Below are 20,712 nucleotides of genomic sequence, written 5' to 3' on the forward strand. Positions count from 1 at the left end.
GGGCGCGGTGCGGTTCTCGGGCGCGGGCGCGGTCTCCTGCCAGGTGTTTTTCCTTCTGCAAGGGTGGGGGACCAATTAAGATGGTCCGCCCCCCATTAGTCTGTGGGTCCGCCCCCACAGACTAATGGCTCTGGATTGTTTCCAGAGGGTTCTGGTAGATTTTCTGGCTAACCTGGCCGATGTTCCTGCTGAAGTGCTGGTCATGCTGTGGAATGCAGCAATGACCCAGGCAATTGACATGCTTGCTCCTAAGCGCCCTTCTGTTGTAGCGTTCATGTGACTCCATGGTACACCTCAGCTGAGAGCAAGGAAACAACTTAGGAGACAGCCTGAGTGCAGATGGAGGATAACTCCCCGTCAGTATATTTTGAGGCAGTGACGGCAGCAAAGATACAATACCTCACAGCCTCTATCCAATCTTCTCTTTGCTGCCCAGCAGAGCTTTTCAAGGTTGTCTGGGGCTTAGTACTTTCTGGCCGCAGGGGCATCTTGGACCCATCTCAGCCCTGCTGCAATTTCATCACTGGGCCCTTCCAAGGAAAAACATCTTGCATCAAGCAGGACATGGACTCCAGAATCTTTGGAGATATCTAGAACACAGCCTGGTCCAGTTTTATTGGATGCATTTCAGTTGGTAGAGCTTGAGGATGTGGACATCGTGCTTGGACAGGTTCATGCAATCACCTCTGTACTGGATCCTTGCCCCTCCTGGCTTAAAAAGCCAGCAAGGAAGGAACAACCAGCTGGGCCATGGAGAGGATTAATGCCTCCTTGGGAAAAGGAGTGGCCCATACATCACCAAGGGGTGGTGATGAGACCACCTCTGAAAAAGTCCTCCCTTGACCCAGATGACCTGAATAACTTTAGGCTGGTAGCAAACAGCCCATTATTGGGCAAGGTTCTAGAGAGGGTGCTTGCCAGTCAACTCCAGGCACCTTGCATTAAACTGCTTATTTGCATCCATTTCAATCAGGGTTCAGGCCTGCTTTGGGCACAGTAACAGACTTGGTCACCCTGTATGATGACCTGTGCCAGAAGCAAGACAGCGGGTGCAATCCTGTTGATACTGCTGGACCTCTAAGTGGCTTTTGATGTCATAGACCATGGCGTTCTTCTGGGGTGACAGTCCGAGCTGGGAGTGGGGCCACTGTATTGCAGTAATCCCACTCCTACTTTGAGGGCCTTCTCAGGAATGAGGTGCCTGAGGAATAAGGTTCAGCCCTGTGGATTCTCCGGCATGGTGTTCCTCTTCTTTCCCCTTTGCTATTCAACATCTACATGAAACAACTGAGTGGAATCATCTGGACTTTTGGAGTGCATTGCCATCAGCATGCCGATGACAAGAAACTCTATTTTCCTTTTCATCATCAGCAGGTGATGCTATGGATGTGCTAAACTGGTGCCTGGCTACAACAATGGACTGGATGGTGAGTGGTTCCTTTGATCATATGGGGGAGGGGGGTTATTCAACCTGTTCTAGATGGAATTGGACTCCCCCTGAAGGAGCAGGTTTGTAGCTTGGGGATGCACCTTGATCCAACTTTGTCACTTGGGGCTTGGGTGGCACTGGTGGCTCAGAGCACCTTTACCAGCTTTGGCTAGTGGCCCAGCTATCTGGACAGGGATAGCCTGGCTTCAGTAGTCTGTGTGGTGCCAGGGGTGCTGTAGTGATTAAGAGCATGAAACTGGGACTTAGGCGACTGGGGTTTTCTAGTCCCTGCTCAGTCAGGAGCCGACTGGGTGACTTTGGGCCAGTCACGGACTGTGGTAGGAAGAATAAGCAAGGATGAAAAAGAAGAAATGAGTGCAAGAGCAGCTCCATGTGCTTCAAGTTACTTTACACTACAAACCATCTCTCCCATTAGGGTACAATCAGAAGAAAGGGTAACCATATCCAGCTAACAGGAAGATGTCACCAAGCAGTGATGTGGCCACATCAATAGTTAAAACCCTGGATGTAGGAAGACGTTCTTGTGACAGGATGATGCTAACCGTCCTGGAGAGCCAGTGTGATGTAGTGGTTAAGAGCATGGGACTGGGACTCAGGCGATCTGGGTTCTAGTCCCCACTCGGCCATGGAGTCAACTGGGTGACTTTGGGCCACTCACAGACTCTCAGCCCAACCTACTTCACAGGGTTGTTGTTGTGGGGATAAGATGGAGGAGGAGAATGATGTAAGCTGCCTTGAGCCCTTTGTAGGAAAAAGGCAGGATATAAATGGGGGGGGGGGGGACCACCTGATTGGTGCTAGTTGGTGTATACCTAGTCTAGTGGCCAATACTGTCACCATAATGACATGACAGAGAATAATCTTACCCAACTCTTTTTTCTTCATACTTAAGAGGAATAACATGCAGAGAATTCTGGCCAAGCAATAACTATCTGTCTCTGCTCCCTACCTAAGATCCTCTTCATGATCAGCAGGTTTTCTTCCAAGAGTACATCAAAGACATTCACCAGTTGCATGTTCCTTCCCCAGGTGTGGTTTGCTTCCCAGTTGCCACAAGTGTAACTGAAGAAATCCTCACAAGGATCTACAGTGCCATTGTGGGCCTTCAACAACCTCTCCAGAAGCAGAAGGCATGTTGCAGTATTGCAGGTTTCTGGGAAAACATAAGGACAGTGATGAGATGTGGTCCAAACCTTGGTACCAAGTCTCAGTTGCCTTTAGAATGGTTATAATGGGCATAAATATGAATGTGGAACCACTGACAGAAGGAACATGTGGAACAAAGTCCTTAAAGAAGGGGATTTTGGGGTCTGCACCTCTCCCACATCAGGTGGCATCAGAGAGTGGGGGCCTACACCCGACATCATCAGGTCTACAGCTGTACTCCCACTGGGGTTCCTGCAGATGATGCTTCAGTCAGAAAGTTTGCTTTACTTCACAAGTATTTTTTTTCCAGGTGGGGAAAGTTTGGGCAGAATAAAGCCCAGTCTAAAGGGCAAGCTGGACACTGGCCAGAGCAGTGAGTACCAACCCTGGTTGGTCAGGGACCTGATGTCAGGGAGCAAAACATCAGCCATGATGTCATTTAGCCTGCAGAAGGTATCTGGGGGACAATGTGGCTCCATGACCTGAGAAAAGTTCCCTGACCCTGTTTTAAAGACTTTCCCTAAAATGTTTGGGATGAGTTGAGTGGATGGGAAGAACTGGAGTGAATAATGAGTAAGTGGGCTGAAATCCCCTTCTTCCCATTGTTTCCCTACAATATTCTGTCTTTACAAAACTTGGGGTTGATTTTCCAATAATTTCCTAAAGGATGGGAAGAGACATTTTGCCACGATTTCTGCTTTACCTTATCAGATGGCAAAAGCTTTTCCAGGGGGCAGGGGTTCCCTCGTTTTTAAAACTTGCAGTTAATGCTGTGTTCCACTCACATAATGGCATAAGGCTCTCTCCAGCTTCCCATCAGCTGTACTTGTCAGAGTACTTTGAAGGTTGTATGATCTGACCGTGCGTTGCTCCCAAGCCACACCTAGAAGCACAGCTGGTAGGAGAATCTCACGCTGGGCCAGGGCATTTTCCCAAAGTTTTTATAAAAGAAAGAAAAAGAAAACCCACGCCCATTTTGCAAGTTTAAATAAGGCACACAGCTAACATTGTAGAGAAATTGCTTTTTGCCTCCCACAATCTTTGTTTGTTTTGGAGGGAAGTCTATTTTGCAGCCAGACAACCAAGGAATGGTTAAAAAGTGATGTTCTGGATGGAACACTCTCTAAAGAATGACAGCTCAGGGTAGCCTGGGCTTGTTCAGCTGACAGCTAGGAAGAAAAAGAGGCTGGGGGATGGCGGGATTAACTTCATAGGAATGGATTTAGGGGATTTCTAGGGTCAATTGCATAAATTCCACACTTTGGCCCTAGCTTTTCAACCTGCTCATGCAACTGTTAAAAGTGTTTCATCCACGGGGGCCATCTCTACCCACATTTCACCTGGCTCACCCTGCAAATTTCACATGATCAGCACAAAGGTCTTGTAAACCGTCCAGAGATGTCTAAGTATGGGACGGTATAGGAAAGTTTTAAATAAATAAAGGTCTGAAGAGGGTCGTATTATAAGCATGTCCGACTGCAACTTCTTTAGGAACTTCTTGCACTTACAGTTCTCATTCATGGATTCACTCATACACTCCAAGGACAAACAGGCCCCCCGCTCAGTGCTTCACTTACAGAAGTCACAGGTCATTCCCAGTGTCTAAGCACGTGAGCTGCTCCTTCCCTGCCCTCGAATCAGTTGGAAGGCTAGCTCCGAAAACAGACTTCCCCAATCTTGCAGCCTCTGGCTTGCTGCACTACAACTCCCATCACCTCCAGCTGGCAAGCACAGTAGCTCTGCTATCTGAGGGTTTATGGAAGTACCACCGCAGCACATCTGCAAGGCAGCAGTTTCAGGAAGGTTGCCAAGCACTGCCTGATCCTCTGCTCATTTGCAGCTTCCTGCAGGATTTAAAAAATGCCAAGAACCCTTATTTGGTCCCAGGAAGCACCTATATTGCTAGTTGCCTCTATCTAAAAGGGAGAGAACAAGTGAAACAGGGCAGTCCTTCAAATGGACAAATGCAGAGCAAACCATAGTGGAGGAATGTTCTAGTACCAAGGCGATATGGAATGGTGATGAAGACAATGAGCAGCACAAGCCCAAGGATGGTGCCGAGCAGCAGGGCGCAAAGGAGCCGGATTCTTCCTCCTTGCCATCTCTTCTCAACCCACCGGGAGTCCTCACAGATCTGCAATTTAAAAAAAAAATCAGTTCAACTTTAAGTTTCTTGTGACATCAGAAACTAGCCCTGATGTTTATGTGGCTTTTATTCAGAATTGAACGCTGCTACTTGTCTGACCATCTGGGGCAAGTTGTTTTCATTTACTTACATTTGGAGCTAAGTTTTATCATCATCGGGTGACTAGATGGGCCCCTCTCTCTCACAGCACTCACTTTCCAGCAAGATCCATTGGTTATATTTCAAAGGAAATCAGTTCCACTTAAGTCCCACTGAAATTAATGGTATACATTAGTATGCTGACATGTTATTGATTTCAGTGGAAGAAGTTAAGTACAACTGGCTATCTGGACCATGGCAACTGTATTTACTCCAGCCAATGGACATATTTAATAGCTGCATACAGAATGTACACATGTTGTTTTACTATAGCTTGAAGACCTGTCAGGAGCTAGGTTTCCCCTTTGCCCTTTCAAAACAACAGACTGTCCTTTGGCAAAAGTTCCTTACTCTCCAATGTACATCCAGTGAGGACAATCAATACAGAATGAGCCTCTGAGCATGCACAAAGTGGTTTGTTGAACCCAATCTAGCAACTACTTCTGAGAACTCTCCATCTGAGTAACCCCGAGCCCCCTACTTCTGGGAGGGCCCTTTTGGAGACAGGCGAGCCTCTTAGCTGTATGCCACCCCTCTGCCTGGCTAGTCCCTCTCTCCCATCACTATGTCATGGGATCAAGAGCCATATCAGGCTCCCTGGCTCCTGACCCATTCCTCCTCCTGGTAGCTGGAGATCCTGGCTATTCTCAGGGTCCACCCAAACACCTGGAGAGCATGGCCTTGAGATAAGCCTCTCCACCTCGATATCTAGAGGCCCACTTTCCCGAGGCCCATCCTCCCCTCCTGAAGAATTCGAACTTCCCTGGCATTGGCAGCTGCACCAAGAACAAGGGCCTCTTTCATTCCCAACCACACCTCACATCTTCATTCTGTATCTTTGGTTTTGGACTGAATGCAGGTTGCTTCCTTTAATCACTGCATGCTCCTGCTTGGTCCTCTGCTTTGTTTTGTTTCTGAAACATTTTCAGCACTTTCTTTCCTATATAAAGTTCCTATTTGGATTTTTGTTTTATGCAAAAAAAAAAATGCTCCAGCAACAAGGTAGAAAAGTTTGTGATTGACACAAATGTCCATCAACTGTGTTCTACACAGCCCTAATTAAAGAAGAGACGAAGTGGATTAAGGGGCAATGTTTAGATAGAAGAATGGCATACAACTCCCAGCATGAGATGTTACTGCCCAGAACAGAATTCACCTTCTCCTGCTCTACTATGTATTTCCTTCAAGGTAGTCAAGCCAGAGCATTTTTCTTAGCCAGATGGATTGGCACAAGTGGGGGAGAGAGGAGATGGGCAAAGGGAAACAGTCCGTGTACTCAAGCATATTTGGAATCACCAAATCCTGTGATTTGGCAAATTGCTTTGGAAATGGATGGGGATTCAAAAGCAGCACTGGGTCCACCATTTTAAGAACAAAAATTTGTTCTGGGTGCCCAAGATTCTAGCTGCTCAGGAATGTGAGCCAGCCCTTATATATGTGTATATGCCCATATGGAAAAGCTCATGATTAGCTCTGTCAAAACTCTGTGCTCCTGTAAAAGGGGTGGCTGCACTTTTCTTTCTTCCTCAGGACCTGGAACCTTGGGAAAGATTAGAAAAGATGCAAGATGCCAAATAGAGTCAGATCCACCACTACCCCCTCCAAAGTAAAAGATATTGCCACAAAGTGTTTGATCTACTATCATTCCCTTCTCACAAATAAAGATCACTTGCAGTTTTGGTTTCCACTGACAGCTCACCTTTTGACAGCTGCCATGAAAAACCAAAACACTAATAAACCATTTTGCAACTTTTCTGGATCCATGTCCATGGGGATGTCTGCTGCACTTTGACAGCAGATACCTCCTAGCTCATTGCTCAGGCAAGGCTCTGCATTCCAGCCCCATGTAAATACTGAAGTGCAAATATAAAATAAACACTTATGAAAATATTTGTGTACATTTGAACCACACACACACACACAAAGGTGATGAACAAGGGATGGTCCCTCCAATCTGCTGCTTGGCCACTTTGGAGAGGGCATCAGAAATTACAAAATGCTATCTTTAAGGGGGGAAAGGTAGAAAAAGTCACAACAAGCCAAAAAGGGCTCACGACTGCAGCAGGGGACACCTAATTAGTGCGGGTTGCTCCACTATACCTCTTGGGCATTGGTGGAGGCTGGCTGGCATGGACAGTGGCCCAGGGGAGCTCAACAAGAGGGCCAAGGGGTTTTCGTTGCTCTTGGTAAGCAGCTCAGTAGCTGCTTCCCTGGACCCAAGATGAGGTCAATCACCTAGGCTTGGATGACATGACAACCCATGGTGGGTCTAACAACCCCTAAAGCAAGCAGTGAGTAGCATTCCATTAACAGATCTAGGAAATCCACATGCTTGTTTTGCACTCCATTTTGAAAATTCTCTAATCACCCCGCAAAATGCTACCCAATATGTCTGCAGGGGTTTTTCTATGGCCAGTGCCTTTGTATTTGTATAAAGTATATATATTTAAGTAATATAGGGGTACTCAGTACAAGCCATCTAAAAGTGATAATGAATACATCTAAAAATCTCGATGGTCTTTTGTTGTTTGCTTTGTCTCATCCCATTCCACCCGTCAAGCATAATTAGTTCCACTATTGCTAATCTTCTGGGGAAGGAGCTAGTGTTTAGTGGAGGACCACAGTATGTTTTGTGGTTCTAGGAGTGCGGAAACCATAAAGTGAAGTGTAATAAGAGTTCCCATTTGCCCTCAAACTTCAGGATAGGTACAGTAGGATAATATTCTATCTTGTTCTGTAGATTGCAGGTAAGCCAAGCACTTTTTGTAAAAAGTACTTTTGTGGGGTATGAAGGTGGGACAGTTAAAACTACATTATCCATAAAGATCCCTTTTTTGATTGTCATCTTAAACCCTCCCACACTATCCTCACTCATGAAAAACCACTTTGAATAAAAATAACTTTTCCTCTTGAAACAACACAAATATCAGCTTTGGCAATCTTCCAGGGGAAAAGAATTCCATAGTGGAGGAGAGACACATATATTCAGAACATTTTGTTTTCAACCAACACAGCCTTCTTTGCCAAATGTGCACTTCAAGGAAATCAACAGAATTTATGATTTGTAAAGGTATTCCACATAGGAAAACATCAGACTTGTGGCTTGCATAATAACTGGATATCTGTCCTTACATTTCTTAGAGGATATTGAGACTTTAAAAAAATTAAAATAAAATGCAAAGGACATTTAAGGAATGACGAGGAAAAATGCAAATATACATGAAAACTCATACATGATGAATTTTGCATCTCTGGAAACTGGAGAAATTAACTTGTTTTAGAAAATTATTAACTGCAAACTTGTGACATTGGAGAGCATTACAGTCAGCTCTGAAACAGACACTGATTACATTGTGAGTTGTCCAGATGTTGTTTTCTGTTTTCAAAACAAGTTGCTGCATTTTCACCATGTACCACACAGCATTTGGGAGAAGAAAATAGGGTCAACTTGAAGGATCACAGCCTGAATTCTTTGCCATGCTCAGCTGCACACTGTGGAAGTGTGCAAGTCTCTGTTTTTATTGCTGTGTGTTGTTTTTTGTTTTTGTTTATTCTGTAATAGCCTAGCCTGAACTATGTTCTTTTGCAGCAGCATTATTTGCTATCTGGATAAGCTATTGCTGGGGCGGGGATGGAGGATGATGGATGGAAGCAGTGTAATGGAATTCACTGAAACTGTTTTATATAGTTTTTTTTTATTTATTACATTGCTATACTGCCTAATGGCCAAAGCCTTCTGGGCATTTCACAACAATTAAAACCATAAAACACAACACAAAAGTGTAACATAATTGCTGAAAAGTATATAAAATATAAAGCAAAATAAAGTATTTTACCCTTGTACATGCAAGTACATATGTAGAGACAAAAAGATATGTTCCCCCCTCCCCTCAAATATTCAACACCAAGGAATCTAGACATGCAGGCTTCAAAGATATCCCTTACATATCCACAGAAGTCACAGAACAGAATAGTAGAGCTGGAAGGGGGCAGATGTTAAAATGGGTTCAGCATTCCATGGAAGACTGGCCCTCCAAGACAAGAGGAATAGGACAGTTGGGGTGTATGTGCTGTGCAAATCAAACCCCAGGAACTTACAGCTCCATAAAGAAACTTAGTGGGATGCTCTGTAATGACTATAGAAGTGCATTGATAGCAGCAAATTCACAGAAAACACTGCTACCATGTCTCTCTTGGAATAAGGAAGTGAAGCCATTATATGACTCCAATGCTTAATTTCTGAAGGGAGGACTGCTGCAATATGGTGTCGGCTTCTGGTCTAGAAAGCCTCCTCCCTAATCCTGGTTCTGGCTGCCAATAATTCAGAGTTAGGGAACGGCATTCTGTTCATGCACCAAGGCACTGGCATTTTGATTAATATGTATGCCCGAGAGATGATCTTGGCATTGAAAATAATGACCACAGAATTAACCCTGATCTCTTAATCAGAATGGTATGAAAAATGAAGCATAAAGTCTTAAAGCATAAAGAGACTGTCTGAAGTTGTTGTACACCCCAAACCACAAGATGACATGTAGCAAACAGAAGTATAACAGCTGGAAAGATACATCAGAATAAAAGGAAATGTAATTTGGTGAAATTGGAGCAGAAAAATTAGAAAAAAGTATGCTTTGCGTTACCTGTGAAGTCCTCATGCTTTCATGGGGAAGTTCTTCTGAAACATCTGTTCTCACATTCTTACTTCCCTCCATCTTCACCTCAAGAGCTGGCCAAAGCTATTGCTTGAAATCAGAAACAAACCCTTCCCATCCTACCCTGGCTGAAGGCCCTAAGGAAGAGGAGGAGGACAGGGAGGAGGGGCAGAGAGGTTGGTCAAAATAACATCCTTCAAGAAAACAGAACTTGGTAGTTTTTTCATCCAGCCTTTCCCTATGGAAGCCTTTCCTCTTAGATGCACAGCTTATACCCTCTTTCTGATCCCATGATGTGATGCCCAGTTTACCTCCTCTTGTCATGGAATGACTCCACTGCCTACAAATGGTATGGAGATTGCAGCCTCTGCATGTTTCTTTCTTTCTCTCCTTCTCCTTCCCATTCACAACAATCTTTTCAGTCACACATGCTCTCCCGCCCCCTCCCCCCCCCACACACACAGCAGGATGTCTTCTGGATCACAGACATTTGGCATGCATGACCAGACAGCCCATGGCTTACACTGCGTTCCCTCTCCACTCTCCTGCTGCTGTCTCCTGCCTACTTCACCACAACTGCACGTGCCTGCTAGGGTCTGATAGACTTTCTGCACACTGCCTGTTTCAACCTGCTACTGCGGGGCCCTCAGGCTCCTGTTACTATTCAAGGTAGGAATCCTGCAAGCCCTGGATTCCACTGAGCTTCTCCTTCTCCCCTACCTCCTAGAAGCAGTGATAAACTGAACATTCCAATACTTCCTCCTTTTGTAAACAGAAACTTCACAGAATGTTGCTTTGTAACAGAGGCTGAAAATGTGCATTATACTGCAGTGGTTTAATGGTGACCGGATGGTTTCTTTTCTGTCTGAAAACACCCTTGGGCAGTTCCTTGGTTCTTCCTAAGCCAGCTGCTTTCGCCCCTGAAATCTACTCCCAGATGCTTTTATCTTCTCCTCTGGTCTTGACCCTCTTTTTATTTTACTAGTAGGAAGGACTTTTCAGTAGCAAAGCAGCTGGAAGGCTTAGCAAAGTTGTTCCCCCCATGTCTCCCCCCCCCCATGCTCCCTACTTTAAAATGGCTCATTTCAGGCATACTCTGCAGTGGAAAAGGAGCCATTGGGCAATCATTGTATACAGCTACATAACTTGTTTTACACCTAGAACATTAAGGGAGGTTTTTTTTTGGAAGGGGGCAGGATGTTGTTTTGGTGTACCTGACACCTGCAAGCTACAGGGGCTCATGCTAACCCACTCTGGTCCAGCAATCCCAGTTTCCTAATATCTCTACCTGATAACCACTGCCCAATTTTAACTTAGGGGGACATTTAAGTGTTCACTTCTCAGTGCCCTTCACTGGTTTTGCAGAAATTAATTAATGTGGTACATCTTAACTCTAATATGTATGAATAAATGCATTCTCAGAAACACAAAGGAACCCTGAGTACACTGCCTACAATTTCACATGCTGTCACTGGTGTGGTTCACTTGAAACTATTGATAATATACCAAACACAAGTTTTCCATACTGTATCTTTAATCAAAAGAGGAATGTCCAGTTGGCTTTTAAATCAGCATAGAGTCCGTAAGTATAGTTTTGTGCAATTGGGGAAAAGCACATGGCTCCAAGCTACCTATTTGGTCAGGACAATGTTAGAGGGCTTTTATTTATGGACTGAAAGACTACATTTTGAGAAATGATGCTCTAAGTAGCATACAAAACCAAAAATGTCTGCAGTTATAATTGGACAACAAAGATCTGTTTTTTATCCAAGAAGCCCCAGCTGCAGTCCAGAAACTCTACTTGGGCTGCATGTTTGAGGAAGTTTAGCACAGCACAGCATAGCTGGTAATAGGCAACTCAAGACTCCCAATATCCAGCTTATAATGTATGATTTGCTTTAAGGATGTTGCTTATTTATTTATTACTAAAATTTGTATGTCCCAGACTAGCTAGCAGGGGTTCTCTAATCACCTTAAAACTGAACACACAGTCACACTTTAAAATTAAAAACTCAAAAACAAGTTCAAATGAAACACACCAGTGTCTGCTAATATAATTCAACTGCTGTATAACGTATGGCAGCAAAGAGCTAGTGAAGCATAATAGCTAAAAGACTGAGACACAAACCAAAACATACTTGTTTAGATTGACTACTGAATACTTGTCTAGTTTGAATACTGTCTCTGCAGCGAACTCCCTAGCTAGCTTTATGCAAACCGATTTAACTCGCCTACCCTACAGAGTTGTTGTAAGGACTGCAACATAAGCTATGTTGATTGCATTCAATACTCAAATCAAAGGTGTTGTATTTGTGCTAAATGGCATTATCACCTCAAGAGCCCAAAGCCTTCCCGAAAAAGATCTCCCAAACAACAGGAAGGAGGAAGCTGGGCAAATGAGGCTGCCATGTGAGGAAGTCCCAGGAAAGGGCGCCAACACCAATAGTCCCCCTGCGAGCGTCAGATGGCAGCAGCATCTTAAGTTTCTCTGGAAGAACTTGCAGTACTGGGGCTCATTAATATTTTGGTGGTTTCTCACGAATTTTCTTGCTCTAAAGTTGGTTAGTTCTTGTGGGATAAAAATGTGGATAAAAATAGAAGCCAAAGGGGGGGGGGGCAGGATCATTCATGGGAATATCACATGTGATGGCATCGAAGTTCAGCCAAGACAGAACAATAGAGGCTTGCGCAGGTTCACCATGCATGCTGACCTCTCGTCCTTTTCAAGCGTGGAAGGCTGGAACGAGCACGCCTGTCTCGTGCTGTTTTTAACCTTCATGGGCAGCTCATGCCAAGTGCAGACTCCTTGCCCTCTTCCTTCACCACCCTCCTAATCTCACGGTAAAAGTTGGTGGGGGTGGGTTTACTCATTGCGCTGATCTGGAATCTGGTAAAGAAGGAATTGGGAATGGAGTACTAAGAGAATGCCGGGATCCACGGGCTGCTTCCAGTATCTCGGAAGAAAACTGTGCAGCAACCTGGCTGCTGGCCAGAAACAGTGACAAACGCAGCCTTGACAAACAGTGACAAATGCAGCCTGTTACCGTGGTTTCCCTTCACCAGGCATTATTCTAAAAATGTGGCCGGGCTGAATCCTGCCTGAGGAGCCCTCGAGTTACTCTCAAGGAGTGCTGCATACAAAGCCTGGCACTAAGTGCTTGTGGCTGGAAGCAGCAGCACAGGAAAGCTCCTGGCAGAGCCATACCTGAGCAAGAAGTCCAGCTGCATTCCCCACTGCACTCACCTTGGCTCTGCAGGCGACCACGCATCTCTCTCTGCACAGCCCATAGAAACAAATCGTCCAGCCATTCCATGCAGCTACTCAGAGCATTTCTCCTGAAGAGGACACACCTCCAAACCACTCGGTGCGCGCTTATCCTTGAAGTGCACACGGAGCGTTGTGTCCTTACGATCCCGAGATAACAGTTATTAAATACAGTGAGCTTCCATCAAGGCTGAGCAGCAGAAGCCTCAGAAAGATGGCTGCGGCAGTCTAGCTAATCCTGCAAAGCGCAACACTTAAGTATTTTGGCCTGAGCCATGCTGAGGCCTACTTCTGAGGCGTGAAACTCTCTGGGCAGAACCATTTCATTCATCAGGTAGGGACTTTCCTGATTGACTGTTTTTCCCTAAGAAAAAGCCACTCTATGCCAGGGAAATGGGTTCTAGCCCATTCTTCTCCTTAATATTTGGTTTCCTATGTAGATTCTTCTTTTTGGTATGGAGTGCTATTCATTTGCATGAGGCCACTCATTTCAGTCTGCAGTGGTACAGCCTGGACAGGTTCACCATCTCTGTGAAAAACAGGCCTCGGTGTGAAAATTAATCATCCCTCTGAAACCGTTTTTAAAAGGCAAAAACTCAGATGCTGCTGTTTTATTGACAACTCAACAACGTACTTGTCCCTACTCTGCCCCCAGGGTCCCTGAATGCAGGCCAGTTTCTACGGTCAATGGGATTGGTAGCAACACAACAGGGCTTCTTTGCCTCTACTGCTTGAACTGCTGTTTGTAGATTTGACTTCATGGGGGAAAAGAATATTGAAAAAGAACATCCTGAGGGAGAAGGCTGGGTGGAAGCATTTTCTTGACATGCTACTCGTGTGTGCTGCAGAGTTTCTTGATGAGTTTTCAAATAAGCAAGCCTCGATTTGAAGTCTGAAATGATACACTCTACCAAGTAAGCAATGGAATGCATTATTCCTGCACAGGTGTTCATCAAGCATGTAACCTCTAGAGATGAGGAGCATTAGCAGGCACAAGCTTGCTAACTCAGTCCCCTCCTTCCCTATTCTCATTACTTCCACATGAAAAATTAGGCTCTAAATGTTGGGAAGAGCCTCAACAGAGAGAGAAGTTTCTCCACTGCAGAATATCCTTTACATCTTCTACGCATACAGGGTGGTCACAGTTGCATGCTTATGGCAGACCTACATCTGGGAATTCAGGGTTCTACTGAATATCTAACTTTTAGATAGATTTGAAAAGATGGCAGCAGAAGGATACAATTTGCAGGGAAGAAGTGAAAAATGAAGGGGTGTTTTCCCCTTCCCTCACTGTCCTTGCTCAGACATTTTTCCAATTTGTGATTATAGTGACAAGGAGAAAGCCAGCTGAGGAAGCAAAAGGGCTAAGCCACCACTCCCATGATCCCCCCCCCACACACACACACACACAAAATCATAGGCTTCCTTTGCGATTTTGTTGGGTTTTGATGCAGACCCAAACTCGGGTCTCCACTGGCACTAAATACAGCAGCACTGTTAGTGATTTTTTGAAGAAATGGTTCATTATAAAATTTAAAAAGGCATTGTTTTCCCCCCTACAATACCATTACACTATTGAAGGCTGTTAAAGAGATAGTGTGCCAAGAGACCCTTGTTAAAATTCTGGTGTGTGTTTCTAAAACATCCTTATCAATAAATTTCCACATAGATCCTAAACCATATGGAAACAAGAGTCTAATAACTATAACTAGGAGCTTTTCTACAGGAATTTCAATGCATTTTATCATGTTGTAAGCCGCCCCGAGGTTTCGGCAAGGGGCGGCATAGAAATGTTATAATAATAATAATAATAATAATAATAATAATAATAATAATAATTTCTTTCTGCACTGGAAATTTCTTACTCAGTATTCTTAATGTCATGATCCTTCAGGTTCAGAGGATCGCTTTTTTAGAGCATTTTCCCATTCTTTGTTTTTTGTTTTTAGAATGGGGAAAAATGGTACTTTTCCTTCCATGAGATTATATTCTACTATACCACACTTCCACCAGACATTATGTAGCTGAAAATCAGGTAAACAAAAGGTCTTGTCCAGAACTTAGATCTCAATTCTGCAACAAAATCCTGAGTAGACACAGAGACTCTAATTGCCTTTTGTGGAAGACTTCTAAGCTGAAGACAGTCATCAATGTAGGCCATCCTCAAAACAATACACACCCAGAAAGAAGTACACAGGTGTTCAAAACCCTTCATGCTTCCAGATAGAGATATTGTTGAAAGTCATGTGAGTAACTAATATAAGTTCCATTACTTCCAGGCAGACTAAATTATGCCTAAAGTTCACAGGATTGTATCTATAATCCTAAAATGGTGGATTTTTGAGTGTGGCAATGACAGCTCCTTGGTAAAACATCAGGAGAGAAAATCAAATAGCATGTAATGTTCTGGCATGAGCTCAAGCCCACTTACTGAGAACTGTCATATTCTTATTCAAATTACTCTTCTTGCAGGCTTGCCATGCTGATTTATGTGTAAAGGCTTGTAAATACCTGTTATATGCAGTCCACTCATCTTCTATTTCTGTGTTTTTGTTTAGTACAGATGAATAGCAAATGCTATTCCTTGTATTTGTAAGCTATTGCTCTGAGACTGGAAAATGTGTTAACTCCTCAGCACCCATGTATTATACAAGGTTTCCATAAGTTTTGCATAATTATGAAACCTTTATATAACAAAAATACAAGGCTTTCCCAACTGTAAGATGGTATGGAAAATTTTATGTTGCACATACACAAAAATACAGAATGTTTTTAATGCTTTACACATTGTGCCGAACAGATTGCCTGAAGATGTTCTCTCACTATGATTTTCAGGGTAGCTTTGCTGTCCACGCCACATTGTGCAGAGTTCTGCTTGGCAGCAAAATGGCAGCTGGACTTATGGCATGGGCCATTCTCTGCAACAAATTAGGCTCTGACAAGCACATGCTTTTGATGCTTATTAAAAATGTACTTGTTTACCATGGCTTTTCCTTACCATTAGCTTGTCCAAGCATTGTGTACTTACATATTGTTTTATAATATACTGAAAGCTGCTTTGTTGGGTTTTTTTACTGGAAAGCAATATAGAAATGTTCTAAAATAAATAAATGAGAACAAACTCATAACAAACTTGAGAGGCTTCCTGTTATCTGCCTGTTTCATACACAACTTCTTCAGAACAATCTCCAAAGTAATCAAAATGGCCAGTCAGGTATGTAAAAATCATCCAAAGGGTATATCAAAACATTTCCTGCAACAAGCATAGGACCAGTCATGGTTAAACTATGTGCTACAGTTACAGCACTCCCACACTGCAAAATGCTATCAACTTACGCTTGATAAAATATGGCTTATTCCCAGCCCCATTTGAAAGGCATTGGGCATGTTTGCACAACACAACAAGCCGCACCACACGGAAAGCTAGGCTGCACAGTTTGTTTGCCTCAGGGTTTGCAGTTTGCCCAACAGAAGATCCAGACAATAGGGGACATCATGGCTCCAGAACCACCTCCTGTCTCCTTGGTCTGCCTACAAGTATCCCAGGGGACACTGCAGGAGCATCTCTCTCTGCCAAATAAGGGAGCTAGTGGCCCTGTTGCTTGTTGTTGCTGTGTGTGCATGATGATAACAAGCAAGAACTCCCCTAGCTGTGTGGAGTCCTCAACAGCCAGACTGGGGGCTGCATGCCTGTCTGTCATTTCCATGCACATCTGCCACTACCCTGAGCTCTTGGTGATCCTGGAAGAGCAGGGGCCCAGCTGCCATGACAGCCGAAAGGAGAGAAGGCCCAGCAGAAGGCAGTTTATCCCATCCTTGTGAGTGGCTGTTGCTCTAGGCAAGGATGGGATGAGTCGTATTCTGCTGGGTGTCTTGTAGAATGCAACTAATCCTCTGCCACCAGAGCCACCAGCCCTAATTTTTTCTAATGGCAGATTACAACTACTCCTTGCCAATTTCTATCTTTGATACCAACTGTATTTCACTTCCTTTGACAGCTGAAAACTATAAAAGACATCAACCAGGCAAGATTGCCTATATCAGGCAGCTGTAAATGTGCAGTGCTTAAACCTCCTAAAGATCATTATTTTTAATAAGATTTAAAAAAAAAACTTACACACGTTTTTGTGACTGATTCTTTTTCAAGAATAGGTGGTGAACCAACGACAGTTACTCCAAAGAGCTGTTTTAGCATCAGTACCAGTGGCTGTCATGGGCGGTAGCATGAGTGAGAGCATGAAGACTGTCAAAGGGGTTTTGCCTCTCTTGCCAAGCAGCTTGCTATCAATTCCTCACAAACCATGATGGAGTTGGTCTCCTGTGTTTGCACAACATGACAGCCCACTGTGGTGTAAACAACCCCAGGAAGAGCCATGGCTTGTTAGGGTGGCTTGTTGCTGAAAAATAAACCACTTTTCAAGAAGTAGTCTGGTTTTGGATGACACAGCAAGACACCATGGGTTGCCATGTTATGCAAACCAAGTCAGCCTGTATTTTAAAGCACCCCAATTTGAAGTAGAAGCACAAATTGTAGTCACACAGATGATGAAAAGATCACAAAATGGAATTGCTTGCAATCTATCACATTCAATTTTTTAAAGTAAAAAATCTTCAGGACTGTATTCCAGCCTTTGGGATAGGCTGCACTCAACTAAAAATCAATTTTGCCTGATTTTCTAAAACACAGTTATCAATATCCTTCCAGTTGTACTGATGTGTATGCAATTTCTCTGTAACTGGCTATGAAAATACTCTTCGCAGCATAATGAATTATTAAAGGAGCATCCATAACTCAGTTTCTGATTTGGATCTATGTTTGATAATGAGTGTCATGAAAGATTACAAGGACCTATAATTGCACATTTCACTTCTTTTGCCATGCAGTTAGACATGGTACAAAACCTATCGTCTGTTAAATCTAGGACATTGAAAAAAAACTATTTTATCAACAGACAAGCCTTAGATTTTCCACATTTATACTTAATGGAAATTCAGTTGTACTAATGTACCAAGATAGGATCTAACTACACAATTCTTACATTTTTTATTTCTTCCTAGACCGCTCCTAGGAGGATTACTGCGCTCAGGGAGATGCTCTACCACATGACAATATTTACACACTACTGCATACAGTTTATAGCATGCAGCAAGTGTGTATAGTCAAAAGAACTTGTGCTACCCCTGAACATTTGTTGTAGACTGTTTCTTAGAGTCTCCAAGAGGAAATCTCTAGACCTAAGAAGGATAAAGGAACTTACAAGGAGAGGAACCCTTCAGCACTGCCCGTTTTCATTTCTTCCTTGACAGATCTGTAGCTCCAGAGCGCAACTGTCTGAAGTGGTGAGCTTCCTCCATCTGTGGGGATTCTCCACATCATTAAGAGCTGCTCTCCTCGCGCATTCTCTCACCGCAATAAGAACAACTGAAGAGGGCTATTATCTTGCTCAGATGAAGTGTTTCTCTAAAGTCCCAAAAACTGCCCATGTAGCAAATTCCTTCACAGCCATGGTGAAAAAAGAAAGCATAGTGTAACAAGGAGTTACAATTATTTTCTTTAGATAAGCCCTTAAATACTCTAAAATCCTACCTTCTATACACTTCTCTATCCAGGAAATCAACAGAAACCTTGGTTGAAATGACAGGAAAATGTATAGCGGGGTGGATGAAGTTAACTCACTCTAAGAAACTTGAAAGGTCACCAACGTGTGTGACTATGAAATATACATAAGCACTATACTACTTATAAAAAGCTATATGTTCTATTAAAGCATTCTGGAGGCAATATTAAAGCAAATTTCTCCTCCAAGTTAGCCATAAATAAATTTGCTACAATTGGAACAAATGAATTCATGGCAACTACTTGAATTTTAAAATAAAGTTGGTTGTCACATCTAAAGTTGTTCTCATCCGATTTAATCATCATAAATCTACAAGTTTAAGGCCAGAGTTAAGGCTATGTCATGCTGGCTCATGATCCACAAAGCTAAGAAAGTAGAAACTAAGGATAATGCCTTAGCAAACATGCTCCATGAGCAGTAATGAAGTTGTGCAATGTTGCAGATTGTGCTTGTTTATGACTCTGAGCACCCACATTTTTTCCTGGATTTTTCAGGGCCAAATCCATATAGGAAGGATAGAGTGCCCGGGAACAGCAAAAGTGCCCCAAATTATTCCAGTCATTTATTCTTTTATTAAGCACCTGAATCCTCCAGCAAGTTGACCTGTGCCTGTTCGTTCCTTGCTAGCAGCTGCATGTTGTGGCATTGAAAAACATCCCCGATCAAAAGCATATCTGTTAAGGCATCGGCCTGAGCTTCCAGTTCCCTGGCCTTGTGAAGCTGGAGCCAACAGGAAATATCTGGTGTTAAACTGAAGGATTTTTAATCACTGAACTTCCTTTACAGTTTTTCCTTAAGAATTGTATTATTAAGTCCCCTGGAAGAAAAAACCTGGAAAACAAAGCACAAATTAGCTATTAACTGAATAGATGCGTTGTTGTTGTTGTTGTTACTCATGAAGTCGTGTCCGGCCCATCGCGACCCCATGAACAACACTCTTCCAGGCCTTCTTGTCCTCCACCATCCCCCGGAGTCCACTTAAGCTCACACCAACTGCTTCGGTGAATCCATCTAGCCACCTCATCCTCTGCTGTCCCCTTCTTCTTTTCCCATCTATTGTTCCCAGCATTAGGCTCTTCTCCAGAGAGTCCTTTCTTCTCCTTAGGTGGCCAAAGTATTTGAGTTTCATCTTCAGTATCTGGCCTTCTAAAGAGCAGTCAGGGTTGATCTCCTCTAGGACTGACCGGTTTGATCGCCTTGCGGTCCAAGGGACTCACAGGAGTCCCCTCCAGCGCCACAATTCAAAGGCCTCAATCCTTCGGCGCTCAGCCTTCCTTATGGTCCAGCTTTCGCAGCCATACATTGCAATTGGGAAAACCATAGCCTTGACTATACACACTTTTGTTGGCAGAGTGATGGCTCTGCTTTTTAGTATGCTGTCTAGATTTGCCATAGCTTTCCTCCCCAAGAGCGAGCATCTTTTAATTTCTTGGCTGCAGTCCGCATCTGTGGTGATCATGGAGCCCAGGAAAATAAAATCTGTCACTACCTCCATTTCTTCCCTATCTATTTGGTTCCTCTTCACTTTCTGCCATTAGAGTGGTATCATCTGCATATCTGAGGTTGTTGATATTTCTCCCAGCAATCTTAATTCCAACTGGTGATTCATCTAGCCCCACCTTTCTCATGATGTGCTCTGCATGTAAGTTAAATAGGCAGGACGACAGTATACAGCCTTGCCGAACTCCTTTCTCAATTTTGAACCAATCAGTGGTTCCGTGTCCAGTTCTCACTGTTGCTTCTTGACCCGCATATAGGTTTCTCAAGAGACAAATAAGATGGTCTGGGACTTCCATCTCTTTAAGAACTTGCCACAGTTTGTTGTGATCCACACAATCAAAGGTTTTAGCATAGTCAATGAAGCAGAAGTTGATGTTTTTCTGGAACTCCCTAGCTTTCTCCATGATCCAACTTATGTTGGCAATTTGATCTCTAGTTCCTCTCCCTCTTTGAAATCCTGCCTGTACTTCTGGTAGTTCTTGGCCCACTTACTGCTGGAGCCTAGCTTGTAGGATTTTGAGCATAACTTTGCTAGCAAGTGAAATGAGTGCAATGGTGCGGTAATTTGAACATTCTTTGGCATTGCCCTTCTTTGGGATCGGAATGTAAACTGGCCTTTTCCAATCCTGTGGCCTCTGTTGAGTTTTCCAAGTTTACTGGCACATTGAGTGTAGCACTTTTACTGCGTCATCTTTTAGGATTTGGAATAGCTCAGCTGGAATAGTGTCACCTCCACTAACTTTGTTGTTGCTCAGACTTCCTAAGGCACATTTGACTTCACATTCCAGGATGTCTGG

At 43.6% G+C, this 20,712-nt stretch overlaps 1 protein-coding gene across 4 annotated transcripts in view; it reads right to left on the reverse strand.

Annotated features, from left to right (window-relative positions):
• The window catches only part of KEL (Kell metallo-endopeptidase (Kell blood group)), a 39,701-nt gene extending 26,811 nt beyond the window's left edge, over nt 1-12,890 (reverse strand). For 2 of the 4 annotated variants that reach the window (XM_044439538.1, XM_044439536.1), the window contains exons 1-5: nt 12,777-12,890; nt 12,244-12,419; nt 9,521-9,669; nt 4,598-4,730; nt 2,400-2,603 (exon numbers count right to left, since the gene is read on the reverse strand). In XM_044439538.1, coding sequence (XP_044295473.1) covers nt 2,400-2,603; nt 4,598-4,730; nt 9,521-9,592 — 409 coding nt within the window. In that variant the 5' untranslated portion in view covers nt 9,593-9,669; nt 12,244-12,419; nt 12,777-12,890. Of the gene's footprint in view, nt 1-2,399; nt 2,604-3,381; nt 3,511-4,597; nt 4,731-9,520; nt 9,670-12,243; nt 12,420-12,776 lie in introns of those variants that run through there. The other 2 variants (XM_044439537.1, XM_044439539.1) reach the window with 2 other exon arrangements.
• Nucleotides 12,891-20,712: the final 7,822 nt, after the last annotated feature.

The sequence above is a fragment of the Varanus komodoensis genome, unplaced genomic scaffold (assembly GCF_004798865.1).
Source record: "Varanus komodoensis strain SLA01 unplaced genomic scaffold, ASM479886v1 scaffold35, whole genome shotgun sequence".
In the NCBI taxonomy this organism is placed as follows: Eukaryota; Metazoa; Chordata; class Lepidosauria; order Squamata; family Varanidae; genus Varanus; species Varanus komodoensis.